Raw genomic sequence first — 15702 nt, 5'->3', positions numbered from 1 at the left:
CGATAGAAGTAGTGGTAGTGGTGTGTGTGGGGGGGAAGGGGGGGGGGCTCATAGCACGCCCATTACTACAGTCTGGGAGAAAGTAAGGAGCACAAATGAGGGCTTGCTCTTAAGGCAGCAATAAATCCCGTTTTAATGGTGGACCACAATCACTTGCATGTCCCCCAGCAGTCTTGTGTTTGATGCCAAATTGTGCAGAATAAACAGATTTATTGTGCATCTGTTCCATGCACACTCTTTCTCATTGTGACTTGCATGTTTTTTTTTGTTCCCCCCATACACCATATTCCCTCCTTCATTGCTTTTGCACAATAATTTGAAGAACTGTCACAAAACTGACAAGTGCTTTGATGTTGTTTTTCCCCTCGCCATGCCGCTAAGATGAGCGCTAATACAAGATGTCATTCACGCACCAGCATTTTATTTTAAAGGGAGATGCAAGCTACATCGCAATCAAGACAACACCGTCCTACATTGCTCCCTTTTTGTTTTGCACTTCATTCAGAGTAGTCTTAGCAGACGAGCCGTCCACATATATGAACGCCATTGACTTTAGTTTTCCTCTTCCGAATTATGAATGTTATTCACATGCCAAGTCCTTACATGTGCATGCCCATATAAACAAATGAAAATCCCTGTAAGTGCAGGTGGACTTTGGCGTGTTCCTTTTCAGATGAGTGCTTCCCTGTTCTTGTGATTGAATGTGAATGTTTGTGCAAGCGTGCGTGATATGGAATAGCGCAGTCTGCATGAATGGCGGTATTTTTTCCCCCCTCTCTTTTTCCTTTTTTCATGCACTGTATGCGAGTCTATTTCAGATTTTTATTTATTTTTTTCTGCGTAGATAGTCACTTGGCCATAAGTAACATTTTAATGTCTTCATATATACGTCGATCTTTTAAACACACGTAATCCAATGTCATCATATTATTTTTAGCGGTCTCATTTCGTTAGTGTCACTTGTCAGGCTACAACAGCACCACTCCCATTACCAATCGCTGATGTCACTTTCGCTTAGAGTTCAAGTCTGATTTAACATCTTTCTTACACAGTGCGTTCCACAGCAAAAAGGATTTTGAGCTCTTAGTGTGATGGCAAAGGAGGCTCTCTTGGACTAACGGACATCTTTCAGCAGCAGTCAACAACATTGCGCCTAGGCAAGAATTCCTGAGACCTGATACAAAAGCTACAACACTCAATTGCCATTATAATACCAATATATGTGACCTAATGAAATTATGTGGTATGGCCCCAGAAGTCTTCTCCCCCCCCCCCCCCCCCCATGGAACCATTTATATGCAAGTGGCAATGGTATCCTTATCATGCGTCCCAATTGAAATTTTAATTAGGAATGATAAGATTTTCCTTTGATGGGCTGCAGATATGACAGCTGTCTTATTCTTTGCCTCAACTCCCCCGGGAGGAACTCTTGATATTGGGTAGTGCATAAATCGCATCCCAACTATTCGTGTACAAACCTTTTAAAAGTCATTTTTCCACATGTCAACTTTAACTCATGGGTATATTCAAGTCCATGTGACGTTTCTGTCAATAATATACAGTTGTGAAGTACACGAATACAACACTGTGTGTGTGCGTGCATGCGTGTGTTTGTTGACTTTATTGTCTTCTTCATACTGAACTAATTCTTAGTTTGGTAAAAAGTTGTCAGAAGACACGAGAGTGTCACATCTTGAGGAAGATGCAGCCTTTGTTTTAATGAAGCATCGTGACTGACACCTGTGTTTCTGCGTTCCACCCTTGTATTATCCTCCTTCCCAGCTGTTGCTTGTCAATCATGTTTTTTTTCTTGCCTCAGTGTCTCAAAATAGAACCTCATGCCTCGACTGACCCGCCATGCAAAAATGACCAATAAATTATGTTCATTTTTATTTAGGTTAATCACTTTGACACTGAGAAATTGCATCGAAGACTTAGTAGGGGGTTGTAATGATGCATTTTGCATAATTCTGGGTATTTCAAATTCCGTTGAGCTTGAACTTCGAGAGAGGGGGGGGGGGGGCGGGGTGGTGTTTCTCTTGTTTTATCCCGATGTCGTTACCTGCGTCATTATTTGTACTTTGAATGAAAATTTGGTAAAAATATGTATTCACCCTAACATTATGCTGTTCTGAGGTTATGCTACATTACAATATTTTCAAGACGCAACTTCTATGTGTTCTACCATTTGTGATGGCGAGCATATGACTCTCATGTTGCCCAACATAATACAGTGCTTAACTCTTGTTCTGATGTCTTACTCAGTTCCCATGAGAACAGGACAAGTCCAGACTGAGACACACACTTGTGAGCGAGGTGAGGCACGAGTGCAGCAGCCTCGCGCAAACAGAATCTGTGACAGATTTCCAACTGTGCTCCTGTGCAAACTCTGCCGTGCTGTCCAAATGTCTGTAGTGAAGGCCAAAAGAAGAACCTGCAGATGGTCAAGCATTTCAAAGAAATGCCTCCATCCAGCCATTTTCTATACTGCTTATCCTCACTCGCTCGAGCCTATCCCAGCCGACTTGCGCGAGAGACGGCGTGTGCACCGGATTCTTCAGTTCACCTCGTAGATGGTACTGTCGTTTGGATATACTGTCTGATACCTGTGTGCACCTATTCCCATTCTCAGCGTCATTTTGCTCTGAACCTTCAAACAATTAAACCTCATCACGTTAAAGCTATATATTTGTAGACTTAACGTTCTTTCGTGAACTTTGGAATTATTCTCGTGCAGAAGAGTGAGGTGAAAAGGTTTGCACTCAGTCTGAATTCATATCTGGCAATGCATTGCATCTCTTCGGCTCTTCCAATATCAGCAGCATCTCTCTTCTTCTTCCCTCTCTCTTAGAAATGTCCAAGTACTGCTTAGAAATTGGACCATTTGTGGCCTCTGATGCGAGTGTATAATTCTCGGCTGTCGACAGGAGGAACTACAGTATTCCACGTCAAACTTAATTAGTGCTCTCTGTAGAATGGACGGAGAGCAGACAAGGTCAGAGTTCAACACTGGCCTTTCAGTAGCTAATTGGCTGAGCTTGAGATTCTTCCCAGAAGATCTTCTCATTAGTCTTCAACTTTCCGTCTTTTGTCTTCTTCTGGTCACGGCTGGTGTAGCCACTGACTGACCCTGATACACTGCGTGTGTCATCCAAACCAGTTGAACACGATTCATTTTCCATCCTTTTATTTGAAACACTGAAGTATTATACATTGACTAAACTAATTGTCAAAGTTGTGTATCTTTTGAAAGTGGAATTTACTCCCTGTCTTTGTAAAATGACAAGGATTAAAAAAAAAATGGAGTGACCTTTACCATATCTACCGCAGCGGTGGAAAAAGATGGTTAGAGCCCCCTCAGAACCAGATTAATCTTGGCTTACGTTGGGCTCCTTTCCATCTTCACTAAAGGGAAATTTTGAAATGACCAAAAGGTCCAGAGCTAATCCTCCTGCAGTCAGGTTGCAGGGATAAGTTGGGAGATAAGACTGGGACACAGATAAGACCCGAGACCCCAGAAGCAGAATCACAAGCTATAAAAGGTGGGAGATCTGTGGTCCTGATAGAAAATGAAAGGTTCCGCAGCTCTGGGGCCAAGACTCCAGGAAAATTAATCACGTCGAGGCCCGTATTACATCTTTCCCGGCAGCGGAGGACATCCTTGGATGGTGATTGTGACAAGAGGGGTTGTGTGTCAACAAAAAAGGGTTAAATAGAAGCCACATGTTAGAAGGTGCCACAGCAAATCCCTCTTCATCTTTTATTCACACCACTTTGTCCCTTTGCTCTCCATAAACTTGACGCTGATGTGCTACCCTCTGACATCATGTTTTGAAGAAATGACGTAACTGCAATGGGAGCGCTTCAATACAATGGAAAATGCCTGCCGGTGCTCATCAGTGGCTCATGCCAAAGAGGCCCCATAGGACTCTTTCTTTACCTTGAAGGCTCACGTGTCCACCGACAAGTTCGGGCATTTTTGCCACAACAGACAGCAGCTACCTTAATGGCAACTGTCCTGGTAGCCCTCCACAACAATGGAGGTGGAAATTCCAGCTCCTTCTGCCTTTGGCCTCTACCAGGCGTGCTCGGCAAACCCTCACAAGAGACGAGTCATTTTGTACTTCACATTTACTCCATATTGGCAGTTGCATGCTTCCGTAATATTGAATTATGGATAGCATTGAGAGAATGAGATTGAACTGTAGTTACCTGTTACCCTCGTAGATTGTATTATAACAATCTTTTCCATATGAAAATGCCACTGTTTCAGAATGCTCTGAGCAGTCAAGTCTTACATTAGGTGTTGCTCTTCATACCAGAATAACATTCGATGTGTTGAGCAACAGAGATGGCCATTCCGACCCTGGGAGGGAATGTTCAGTTCGTGGGCCCATTTTGGGGGCAGAAGACAATAAGTTTTTTTTTAAAAAGGCCAGACTAAGCAATGACCCAAGTAGGTTTTTTGTCCGTCCCTAACCGGGTTATGTAAATGGAGTTGGAAGGCACAATAACAAGGCCAGAATGTTGCCAAACACTGTATTTTCTTAACAGCACAACACTAGTTCGGACGACTCACTTAGTCAGCTTTACAGAACCTTCTGTTTTTCATCTTCGCAGGATTTTAATACCAACAGTCAGAGAACATAACGAAGTAGCTACGGGGCACCCGTTGCACTAATAATCAATCCAGCCGGTGAAGAAAATTGGCTTTGATCTATGTCTCTCGGTGCTAAAAAAAAGGACGGGGACGGAAGATGATTATCATCTGAATAATGGCGGAGGGACAATGACGGAAGGGGACCGGCAAAATAGGGTAAAGTGCCCATCTCTGTTGAGCAATAAGCTCCTACAGAGGAGCTTCTTCTATAACAGTTACTGTTCACACTTGCCTTGATATGCACCTTGCTCAAAGTATGTAGTGCTCTCATTCTCCAGACGGCTTGCATCTACTTGGAGCAGCGTTCATCGTGCTCCCACAGGGGCTTATTAGAGGGAATGGTTTGACTTCCTACTACCTCAGCACACTACCATACCTTCTATACAACATAAAAACCAATGGAGAAAATGGGAGAGCAATTCACAATTACCAGGCTCGTGTTGCCTCCCTTAGACACACACCGCAGTGGCTCTGCAGCAGATTCTGTGCTGTTTGTGTGAAAAACAGATTTCAAAGAAAGGAATTATCAATAAGATTTAAAATGTTATGTATTATATGTACGCTGTAAATTTAGAGCCCCGAACAAGTAACAAATGCTTTTGTTAACCTTGTTAGCTTGCAATTACGAATGGTCGGTGGGCTGCATTGATAGAACTTTTTTTCCCACCTTCTTTATACATTTAGAACAGAAGGCAGCAATGATGACCAGCATCCAGGCACCATTCAAATCTTTTCTTTGTCATAATAGCGGTCATTGAATCATGCTTAGTCTGGTCCCTCATCTCACACCTGTTTACCATGGACGATCTTGGCAGGGGTATAAAGGCCCAGACAGTTTAGCTCCTGGGATCGTTGGGACACATAAAACCCGCCACCACAATAAGGTGACGTCACAGGGGGGGGAGCTCATGGGAATTTTGGCAGTAAAGTTCCTAGTTACTGTAAGCCATTTCCCTTGTCTGGATAATGGGATTTGGTGTGCATTCTGGTTAATTGGACATCAAAAATAGCATATACAGCATGTATGAGATGAGAATTATGAGCATACGTCATCACAGTCCAGCCTACTGCCCCCCCCCCCCACCATTAGATACTTCATTGTTGGCCAAGAAAGGCTTTTAATTCCATTTCTCACTTTAATTTGCAAAGGGAGATTTTACAAATAGCCATTTTATTTCCACTTGCGGACCCCATGCTTTGAGCCGCTAATTATCAGAGACTTAATGAGAACACAATAGTGAGTCTGGAGGACTTCATTGCAATTTGTCTTCTTACAGGGGCAATTGAGACCAGCTTGAACTTAACAGCTATTAAAAGGTCAAGCACTACAGTTGTGGTGCAAGTCGAACTCTCTAAAGGTCAGTCCATTTGCAATTCAATCAAAAATATCTGTAATATTTTCTGCATATTAACTTATATAGGTTGCCAAAAGTTTTTCTTTTCAGTCTCCAAAACAACATGGTACAACAGTAGCATGTAAATAACCACGTCGACTATCCTCTGTGCTGGTCACCGCAATATAAATCAATCTTTGGTTTGTGTTCTAGAATTTTGTACTTTAGTATTAGTAGCAGATAAAATGTACAGCACCCCCTAACCATAGCGAAGCCTCACTTGCCAAACGGAGCTGATACTGCGCGATGAAAAAGGCAACATACTCGACGCTGAACCGGATGTCTGTTAGGAAACGCGGATGCTTCTTCATGCACGCCACTATGTCTGTCACACGTAGGCAAAGTTTTGACACATATTTTTTCAAATTTTTATGACGAGTGGTTCATGTAAGTGTCTAAGTTTTAATAAAACAGGGTCTATTCCTTTTAGTCGTCCAATTCAAGAGGTGACGTCATAAAAACAAACTCGCAACTTTGGGCATGCCAATTTCTCCATGGTTCTGTATCTCATAGCGAGAAAGGGAAAGGAAAAAAAAATCGCATCAGCACGCCGCCTCTGCCAGTCTGTTGGGTTTGAAGTTTATTAAGTATATCAAACCGGAGTCGACTCCCTCAGGGGACATTTGCAATCTAAAGCTCCACTCGCCGTTGCTTCCGCTAGCATCAAGCTGTCACAAACACTCTGCTTAATTTGCAAAGTAGCGCTCATTGGAGGGGTGCGGGGGTGTTGGTGTGTGTTGGTCGGAGAGTGTGGGAGCGATGGGGCCATTGTATTCAGAGAACAGTAATAAGAAAGTAAGAAACAAGTTCCATTCACACCAAGCCATTTTTTCAGATAGATATTTTTGACAATTAATTGAAAAGTAATAAATATGTGGTGGCACGATGGTCAACTGCTTAGCACGTCTGCCTCACAGTGCAGAGATGCAGGGTTCGATTCCGGCTCTGGCCTTCATGTGTTGAATTTGCTATTCTCCCCGTGCTGATGTGGGTTTTCTCCGGGTACTCCGGTTTCCTCCCACATTCCAAAAACATGCATGCAGGCTGATTGAACACTCTAAATTGGCCCGAGGTGTGATTTTGAGCGTGAATGGCCGTTTGTCTAAATGTGCCCTGCGATTGGCTGGCAACCAGTTCAGGGTTTACCCCTCATTTTTCAAATGAAAAATGATAACTGCCATAATGATTGCTGTCTATCACCAAATTGCATTAAAAATAAACGAATATTGTGCTCGAAAAGACAGATACAGCCTTATCAAAGTTGTAGCATAACAAGAATACCAATATCATAACTTCTGTGTTACTAGCAATTTTTACGTGAAAATATAGAAACTCTCAAAACAATAAAGGAGCCAACTCAGAAAAGAAACAATATCCATTTATAGATTCAACACCGTAAAAATATGCTGAAACCGTTGAAACATTCTTGGCACCAAAATGTGTGTCGACCAGTGTTATGAATTTGGATCCTCTCCGCCTCACAAATCAACCGCATGCAAATTTCCAGTTGCCTTCTGACACACTCACAAACTGAGGACCAATCAACTACAAAAAAGACAGGCTGTCCTAGCTTCCATACAAGATATACAATTTATCATCAGGAAAACATGTAGCGGGGGTTAAGGTGGAAGAGGTTTCCATCTGGTCTCACTACATCAACTACTACTCAGTATGCTCTACCTGGGCTCATTTCACCCTCCAGCAGACAGGAGAGTCTATATGGGCCCCCTCAGTGAAAGACCCGAGGCGCTCCCACCCACACCGGCGCTCCCCCGGCTGCCTGAGGGCCGGCGAAGACTGACAGGGCCAACAGGACAGAGAGTTATATCTCCAGATGTGCTCACGCTTGTCATTACCGCAGCAAGCTCATGCGCTTATGTCGGATTTGTCCGTCGCACTTGCAGTACTTGACATGCAAGTGTAACATCACTACTCGATACAATAAGAGAATAGACCATTTGATGTTGTAAAAATTGGATTTTCCGCCCGCTCCGGAATTAAACAATTCATTCCCGGCTTTCTTTTTATAACTATAGACTAATTATATTAGCCATGATGTCATAAGACTGCTGCGCTGGGTGCATAGTGTAAATGAATGGACTTAAAGTGATTCGGCGAAGCGGGAAGGCAATTTATAAGGCTGTGGAGCAGAGCTCCTACAATAGCTCGAGGTCATGGTGCTGACACAAGCAATGATCCTGCAGGATGGTGTCACTCGCCGGACATTAGTCATTTGGGGTGGAAAAATGTCTGACAAGCTCATTTCTGCTGTCTTTAATCAAATGCTAATTTAACCACAGTCAAAGATTTTTTTTTTGTTCTTGCCTCCTATCCTTTTGGAATTGCACAGGTGAAATTTTGCCTGCTTGCACTAAATTCAGTTTACACTCAATGGCTACACTGAGAGGTGCAATTGAAAAAAATTCAGGAGCAATCCATGACAAAAGCCATGTAAATAATTCTGCATATCTCAAATTATATATATATATATATATTTATATATATATATATTGCGCGTCGTCCCGCACGCGGTCTGTCCTTCCGTCTGTCCCTTTTCAAAACGTACCTACTTCACCGCGCCGCTGCGCGCCGCCACTGCGCCGCTCAGGCAGTGGCTCACTACGATCGCGCGGGCATCTTAGCGAAAAAATGTTGTCTACCCACAAGCATTGCAATGAAATTAGTTATATAGTTATTTAGTAGAGCTAAACATCTCTTTATTTTCGCGATAAGCAATGAAGATGAACAAAAAGTTGAACCAAGCAACAACACTTTTGTGGGCCGAAGGCCCACTTTACCAGCCTTCCGCAGGAACTAGCTGATGAGCCGCCCGGAGGGCGGCGAACCAGCTAGTATATATATATTGGTGGATTCTCATTGGACTGCAGTGATGTAGAACTTCCTACACATATTTCCTGCAGAAGACCAGAGGCTGCAGGTTTTGGCAGGGATCGAAATATAAGAACCCCCCCACACCCTCCCAACAACAAAACAAGAATAAAAAAAACTTTTTTGAGAAATTCCTTGCCACGATGACCCGTTCTTCAAGTTTGCTTTAGCATTCGTGTCACACATGCAAACTTAGAAGTGACACACACTAAACCAGTTTGTGCTCGTTTCGGTCTGCTTTTGCTCCCAATAGCAAAGTGCCATTTGACATGCCTTTCTTTGATCTCTCAAAATCGCAAGTATCCTTGTCTTTCAATGACACACATGCACAGTACACACACACACAAATGCACACTCACTCGTGCCGGAAGCCACAACTGGCACTGAATTAAAAAAAAAGAAGAAGAAAAAAGAGACGGGTAGTCATGTTGAATGAAGAACAGCAAAAGGGGGAAACTGGAATAGATTCAAAGGGAGCTCTGAATGACAATGTGCACAAATCTGAATTTCAATACATGAATCGTAATGATTTCCTAGCAGCTGTTCAAGTGTACAAAAATCAAGGTTTAAATATGTTACTAGTTGCAGCGTTGGATTTATTCTAATGTGCAAGAAAAACAAATTAACAATTCAATTAATGTATTGACAGTGCTGCTCCCTTTGATCCACATCACGGGTGCCAATTTGCATATGGCAAAATCGACACTGCACTCACCATGTGAGTGAGTGAGTGCCTTCGTTTTCTTTGTTTTGCGTGAGCAACCTAAGGCAAGGGCCTTGCTTTCTATTTATGTCCCAATTATGGATTGCTTTGAAACACCTACAGCTAGCACCATACGGTATTTAGCATGTGCAATGTAACACATTGATTTAATTCTACACCTATTGGCTCAAAATAGAAACTCTGTGTGATGCAAAATGTGCTCTGCATTTTCATTGATAATGTTACCTCACAATCAATTTACGCGACCATTCCTTTATTATGGAGAAGTCTTCTACAAAAACATGCATTCCGTGTTTCACTTTTAAACACCGAAGTAAAAGATTGTTCCTGAAGCTCAGTCTTAGGCCTGTTGCACAGAGTGATGCGACCGAACGTGACTGCACTGTCACTCAAGTTAACGTGTTTTTATGAGTGGCTGACACTCAGCCACAAGTGATGCTGCTATTCAAAATTTGTAACACAGGTGAATGGCATTATATACGTACTATATGTATACACACATAGTGCCATGTTTGTACTTTAAAAAAATTGATATTTACTATACAGATATTATTATTCCCTCCCATGTCTGTTTTGAGTTGCCATTAGACATCAACAAATGTTCATGAGCATTTATCACGCACCAGTGGAAGCCACTTGACCCAAAGGTGGCGCAAAAAGATGGGAGTTGATGGGAAGCCTCTCACTCCCGCACGCTGTTTGGAGTGGCAAGCTACGTCGTTTGCTTGGAGCTGTTTTTTTTTTCCCCCCCATCGGTGACACCAATGCTCGCATTAATGCGTAACCATCACTCTCTGCTGCATCTAAATGTTTCATTACAGCCTGAGCGCAGACACAATTTCGCGGCCTATATGGGGTCGCTCACCAGCTAGCGTGCTCTCTTGAGGGAAAAGTAAAGCATGACAAATTGAAATAAATGAGAGACGAAGAGAGGAGAAGAGACGCAAACGGGGGAGCAGGACGATGAGGCCTTTTCTCCATATGCTTGTGCAAGGGGAGTATTTTTCTTAATATCTCTGTTTCTATCTCCTGGCAATCGAAAACCTTCCACCCCTTTCCTCAGTTTTTTAAAACATTTTTTTATCCATCTATATTAGGACTGACCAGACGATCACTATCACTTCTGCTGATACTTTCATCAAGAGACTGGAATTGGATAAAAATAGAATTTTGTGACAAACATGACCCAAAATATGGATATTTTCTCATGCAAAGCAGGTAACGGAATACTTTAAACTTCTTTTTTAATACGTTAATACTTTTGGAGCAGTATTAGCGCACTGATCACTGTAGCTCCAACTCTCTTCATACTTGAACAATTGGCGCTGATCAAGATTCCACAGCACCAGACACTTGAAAGTGCTCAAGGACTCTCCGTATAGTTGCAGACCTAAAGTTGTACTACAATGCTACTGCAAAATGGTGTCACAATTATCACAACCGTCATAGTATTGTATTGCACCACTCATCACTTGATGACTCTGCACATTGTCGCACAGCTGTCATTGGGCGGGACTACTGCTCAATTGCACCCTTACATAACGGAAAGTCTTTTGAAACTTGTATGTCATGCCTTGATCATAGTTTCTTGTTATTGCAATACTAGCCTATACACCATAGACGAATTCCCTGTGTGTTCAACATACTACAGTTTTTAAGAGACAAAACCAAACAGCCGCCAGCCTCCCGTCTCGCAGCAATGCGGCGAGTGCGATGACATGGCCATATCATCCGCCTCCTCCAGGAACACCCAATTAGGACAATCTTGGCCTTCAACCCCCAGCAAACTGGCTGGAGACGACCCAGAGGTGCCTTCCCGCACTCGCTGGCTGGACATAATATCCCTGGACCTTAGGGCCTGCAATGTGACCCTCACACAAGCTCAACATGTTGCCCATAACAGACCCGAATGGAGAGACCTGGTAGCTATGGTTCTACGTGCCATGAAGTGCAATAGGAGTAAAGAAAGAAAGTTCGACATCCTTGACCATATTGCAGACTGCACTTCCTATTGACCTGCCTCTTAAGTGGACTTTTTTTTTTTTAAAGCAGTCAAGAACGGGCATTGCAGTATAGTTTGTTCATTTGTTTTCTGGTATTTATTTATTTATTTATTTATTTATTTATTTATTATTGCTTTGCAGTTTTCTTTTATCAGCTGTGGAATACGGTGCTTTTGGATTTGATATCTATTTTAACTTTGTGAAGCACTTTGTGAGTCCTCGGTGACAATTGCTATATAAATAAAATTGGCTTGTCTGATCACATCAGACAACATCAGGTAAATGATCAGCAATTCGGATGAAAAATGAAACTGGAGACACGAATATGGATAAAAAAACCCCCCCGAAAATATTTGATAAGCATTCACTCACCTCACCCTCACCGTAAAAAAAACACAAAGTCCTCAAATCAATGAAGCGCAACGATACTCTGCAACAGCAGGTGTGTTGCTGTGGCAACAAAGACCTTTCCTTTCTCGGCTCCTCATTGGTATGCATATTCTATTAGACATACTTACCCCTCCACCCCACGATGCCAATCAATCACAGTTTGGTCTCATCTCTGCCTTCCTATTGGCTTGTCCCTCTCATGCCCTCCTCCTTCATAGTATTGACCTTCATTGAGCATCTGACTGCTTGAATGACAATGAGGAGACTGTCTGTCACCTGTCCCGCTGTCAGCGAATGACTAAGACAGAAGATTGTGACAGAGAGATTCGGAGAAATCACACCTGTTGCATGTTAGCTCCAGAAACGGGGGAACTGTTAGGGCCATGCTGAGGTCACATGATTGACGAGGTCAAGAACAGATGAATAATCCACAAACTATTCCCAATCTCATTTGTCCTGACTGGAATACAGTCTGCTCACATTACATTACATACGTACGTGTTTGTCTTCACTTTTGCTACATAAAATGAAGAGTCAATTATTAGATTTTGACAACCCAATCTAATTGAATGAAATAGATAGGTATAGATAGACATATAAAAGGAGATGCCTCCCCTATTGCAGCAGAATGGTCTTGAGCTGGTCCAGAATGCCGCTGCTCGCCTCTTGACTGGTACTCGTAAGAGGGAGCATATAACTCCTACTCTGGCATACCTTCATTGGCTCCCCATTCCTTTTAGAGTTATTTTCAAGATCCTCCTCTTTGTTTTCAAATCTCTAAATAATCTCGCGCCACTTTACCTCTCTGAGCTCATCCGCCCCTACACACCTGCCAGGCGCCTCAGATCTGTGGACCAGACATTATTAGAAGTACCAAGGACTAAACTGAGGCTCAGAGGGGATCGAGCCTTTTCTGTTGCTGGTCCCTCTCTCTGGAATGACCTCCCACTGAACATTCGGCAAGCCTCCTCGCTGCCCATCCTCAAAACTCACTTGTATTCTTTGGCATTCGACTCAGCCTGACTTAGTTTTGTTCTTGGTTTTACTGTTTGGTGCTTTCTACCGCCTTTATTACCGATTTGTCTTACTGTTTATTGTACATGTTAAATTGCTCCATGGACAGCACTTTGTATGCAGCGATGGCTGTTTGAAAGTGCTCTAGAAATACTGTTGACTTGACTTTTTTTGTGCTCCCCCACCCTCCCGCTCTCTCACCAATGCACACACACACGCACACACACGCACGATGAATATATGTCGTACTTTTGCTGTAATGATCAAGATTGAAATGTTTAATAGAGTAATTAATCTGTGTCTACAATAGGATTCTGAAATGTAAATGAGATGTGGGTTTTCTGAATAAAGAGCACGCACATTTACATTTTAAATGATGTTGATGAATCATTTTCATAAAGTGATTTGTATTAATTTAAGGACTAATTACGGCGATCACCGCAGACAGATTAGACAGTTTTCTCAGCCCTATATTTTTGGGACCCCTACATAGTATGAAAATAGTTGGCTCAGTAACAAACAAAAAAAAGATGGAAGCCCATGTGCCATATGTGCATTCTGAAATGGATTTTATCCTGCCCAATGTGAACACAACTCAAGCGCCTCTGTCATGTTTTTCACAAAACTACTCAAAATTGAGCACACACGTTTTTAATGATGTGATCAGACAAAAAAGTGGTGTCGAATTTATTAAATTTTATTGCATGAAGTGACTGCATGCAATAAAAAGCATCTGGGTTATTTAAATTGAACAGTAGTCTATATAGTTTTGGCTGCCGCTGCTCAACCCGTATTGATTTGTGTTTTTTGTTATTGTAAAGTGTCCTTGGGTGTCTTGAAAGGCGCTTATAAATAAAATGTATTATTATAGTATATAAAATGTATCTGGACCCAAATTATTTTATTTTGTGTGGTATTTTGCGTACAATTGTGACTACATCCATAGCACGTCCTGTACAGTTTTAAACCGGCGTTTCATTTGGACACAATTATTGATTATGTATGCCATGTCAAAGTAATAAGAATAATAATAATACCTTATATTTATAAGCGCCTTTCAAGACACCCAAGGACACTTTACAATAACAAAAAAAATGAGACAATACGAGTTGAGCAGCGACAGCCAAAACGTGCCAGCGTTCACTCAAGTCAGAAAGAAACCACAAGGGAGGGAGAGGGGGAGAAAAAAAACACGCTCGAACTACCCTCATTTTGAGGATCATTTGAGTTAGGCAAAAAACTCCTGCACAAGCATATGACAGTTACAACAGGTCACAAGACGTAAACAATGAAGACGGTGAAACAAGGGAATGAGGGAGGGCGTGACGGTGAGGAAATAGCTTCAGTGCATACTTTCATCAGGGGAAGGTCGAGATAGCAGATGTTGTTTTGGTAGCAGGCTGCCCGAGAATTTAAGACAGCCTTGAGTCCGTGGCTTATGTCTCTTTAGTGGCATCGATCAGCCAAAACCGTGATTTCAGTCAATATTTGAGCACGGATTCCAGTTTCTCCAAGTTCTTGAATCATCTTGCAGAGATGCTCCAAAACCGCAACAGTTTGTGGTTGAGCACAGTCTGAGTCTGAGTGTTGGACATCCGCAGTGTACGGTACATGAATGTACGCCTCTGCAGGTGTTTTACTATCTCCTATTCTGTTTATTTTTTTCTTAACTTCTGCTCTGTTTCCCTGGGCGATCACAGAGCAGTCAGAGACATTATTGACTTGCTCCTTTCTCTTCTTCCAACCGGTGAGCCTGACTTGTCAGCTTCACTGATCTCCTCAGGCCCACTTCATCAACGTGCAAGTGAGAATCTGAAAAAGTGCATCCTGATTATGTGGTCAGTTAGCTCCTCTTTTCTCCTAGAAAATACTTGAACCCATGACGCTTGTTACCCACTTGATACCTAGCTGTATTTGCTAAATATGACAACTTGAGTCTTTCAATTTCATTTTACAGATTGTCCAAGACATCGATCAGGGGTGGCCAACCAGGCAAACATAAAAAGCCTGCTCATCCATTTCTTGGCATAGTGCAGATGCTCAAGCCTTATATTGAAATGGCTTGATGTATATTTTTGTTTTTGGGAGGGCTGCTGAAGTCTGCTTTGAATTCACACCTCTCACAAATCAGTTTCTTTTGAAACGCTCTCTGTCATGATTATTAAAAAGGCCGTGAACAGGCGTCAGATGTGCAATGAAAGAAGTGATTGGAAACATTTACACATGCGGTGCCATGGTAACCATCAAGTCTTTAATAAGACATTTTATTTATAAGCGCCTTTCAAGACACCCAAGGACACTTTACAATAACAAAAAACACAAAACAATACTTAATGTATTTTTTTTTTTGCTGAGCAGCTGGCGATTAGGAACGGAAAGCGGAACTTGCAGCTGAAAGGCTCGGTGTCGCACCACCGGGTGAACTCTAATCGTCGGTCTCTTTCTCTGCACTCTTTATCACATATCCTCCAAAAGCTCCACATACTCGGCTCACTCTTGTTCACTTAGCTTTGTGCAAAGGCTGAATGAGAGACCCGATAAAATGGTCATTTAGTAGTTTCAAATGGGATACAAAAATAGATTTTTTTTTTAAATCCCTAAATGGAGCTTTATGAAAAGAATCAAGGA

General features: G+C 42.3%; 1 protein-coding gene across 1 annotated transcript in view; it reads right to left on the bottom strand.

Moving 5' to 3' along the window:
- Nucleotides 1-14545, bottom strand: part of LOC127607452 (transforming acidic coiled-coil-containing protein 1-like) — a 164782-nt gene extending 150237 nt beyond the window's left edge. The window contains exon 1 of the mRNA XM_052075787.1: nt 14493-14545. Coding sequence (XP_051931747.1) covers nt 14493-14530 — 38 coding nt within the window. The 5' untranslated portion in view covers nt 14531-14545. The remainder of the gene's footprint in view (nt 1-14492) is intronic.
- Nucleotides 14546-15702: the final 1157 nt, after the last annotated feature.

The sequence above is a fragment of the Hippocampus zosterae genome, chromosome 9 (assembly GCF_025434085.1).
Source record: "Hippocampus zosterae strain Florida chromosome 9, ASM2543408v3, whole genome shotgun sequence".
Lineage (NCBI taxonomy): Eukaryota > Metazoa > Chordata > Actinopteri > Syngnathiformes > Syngnathidae > Hippocampus > Hippocampus zosterae.
This window is presented reverse-complemented; position numbering and strand designations above follow the sequence as displayed.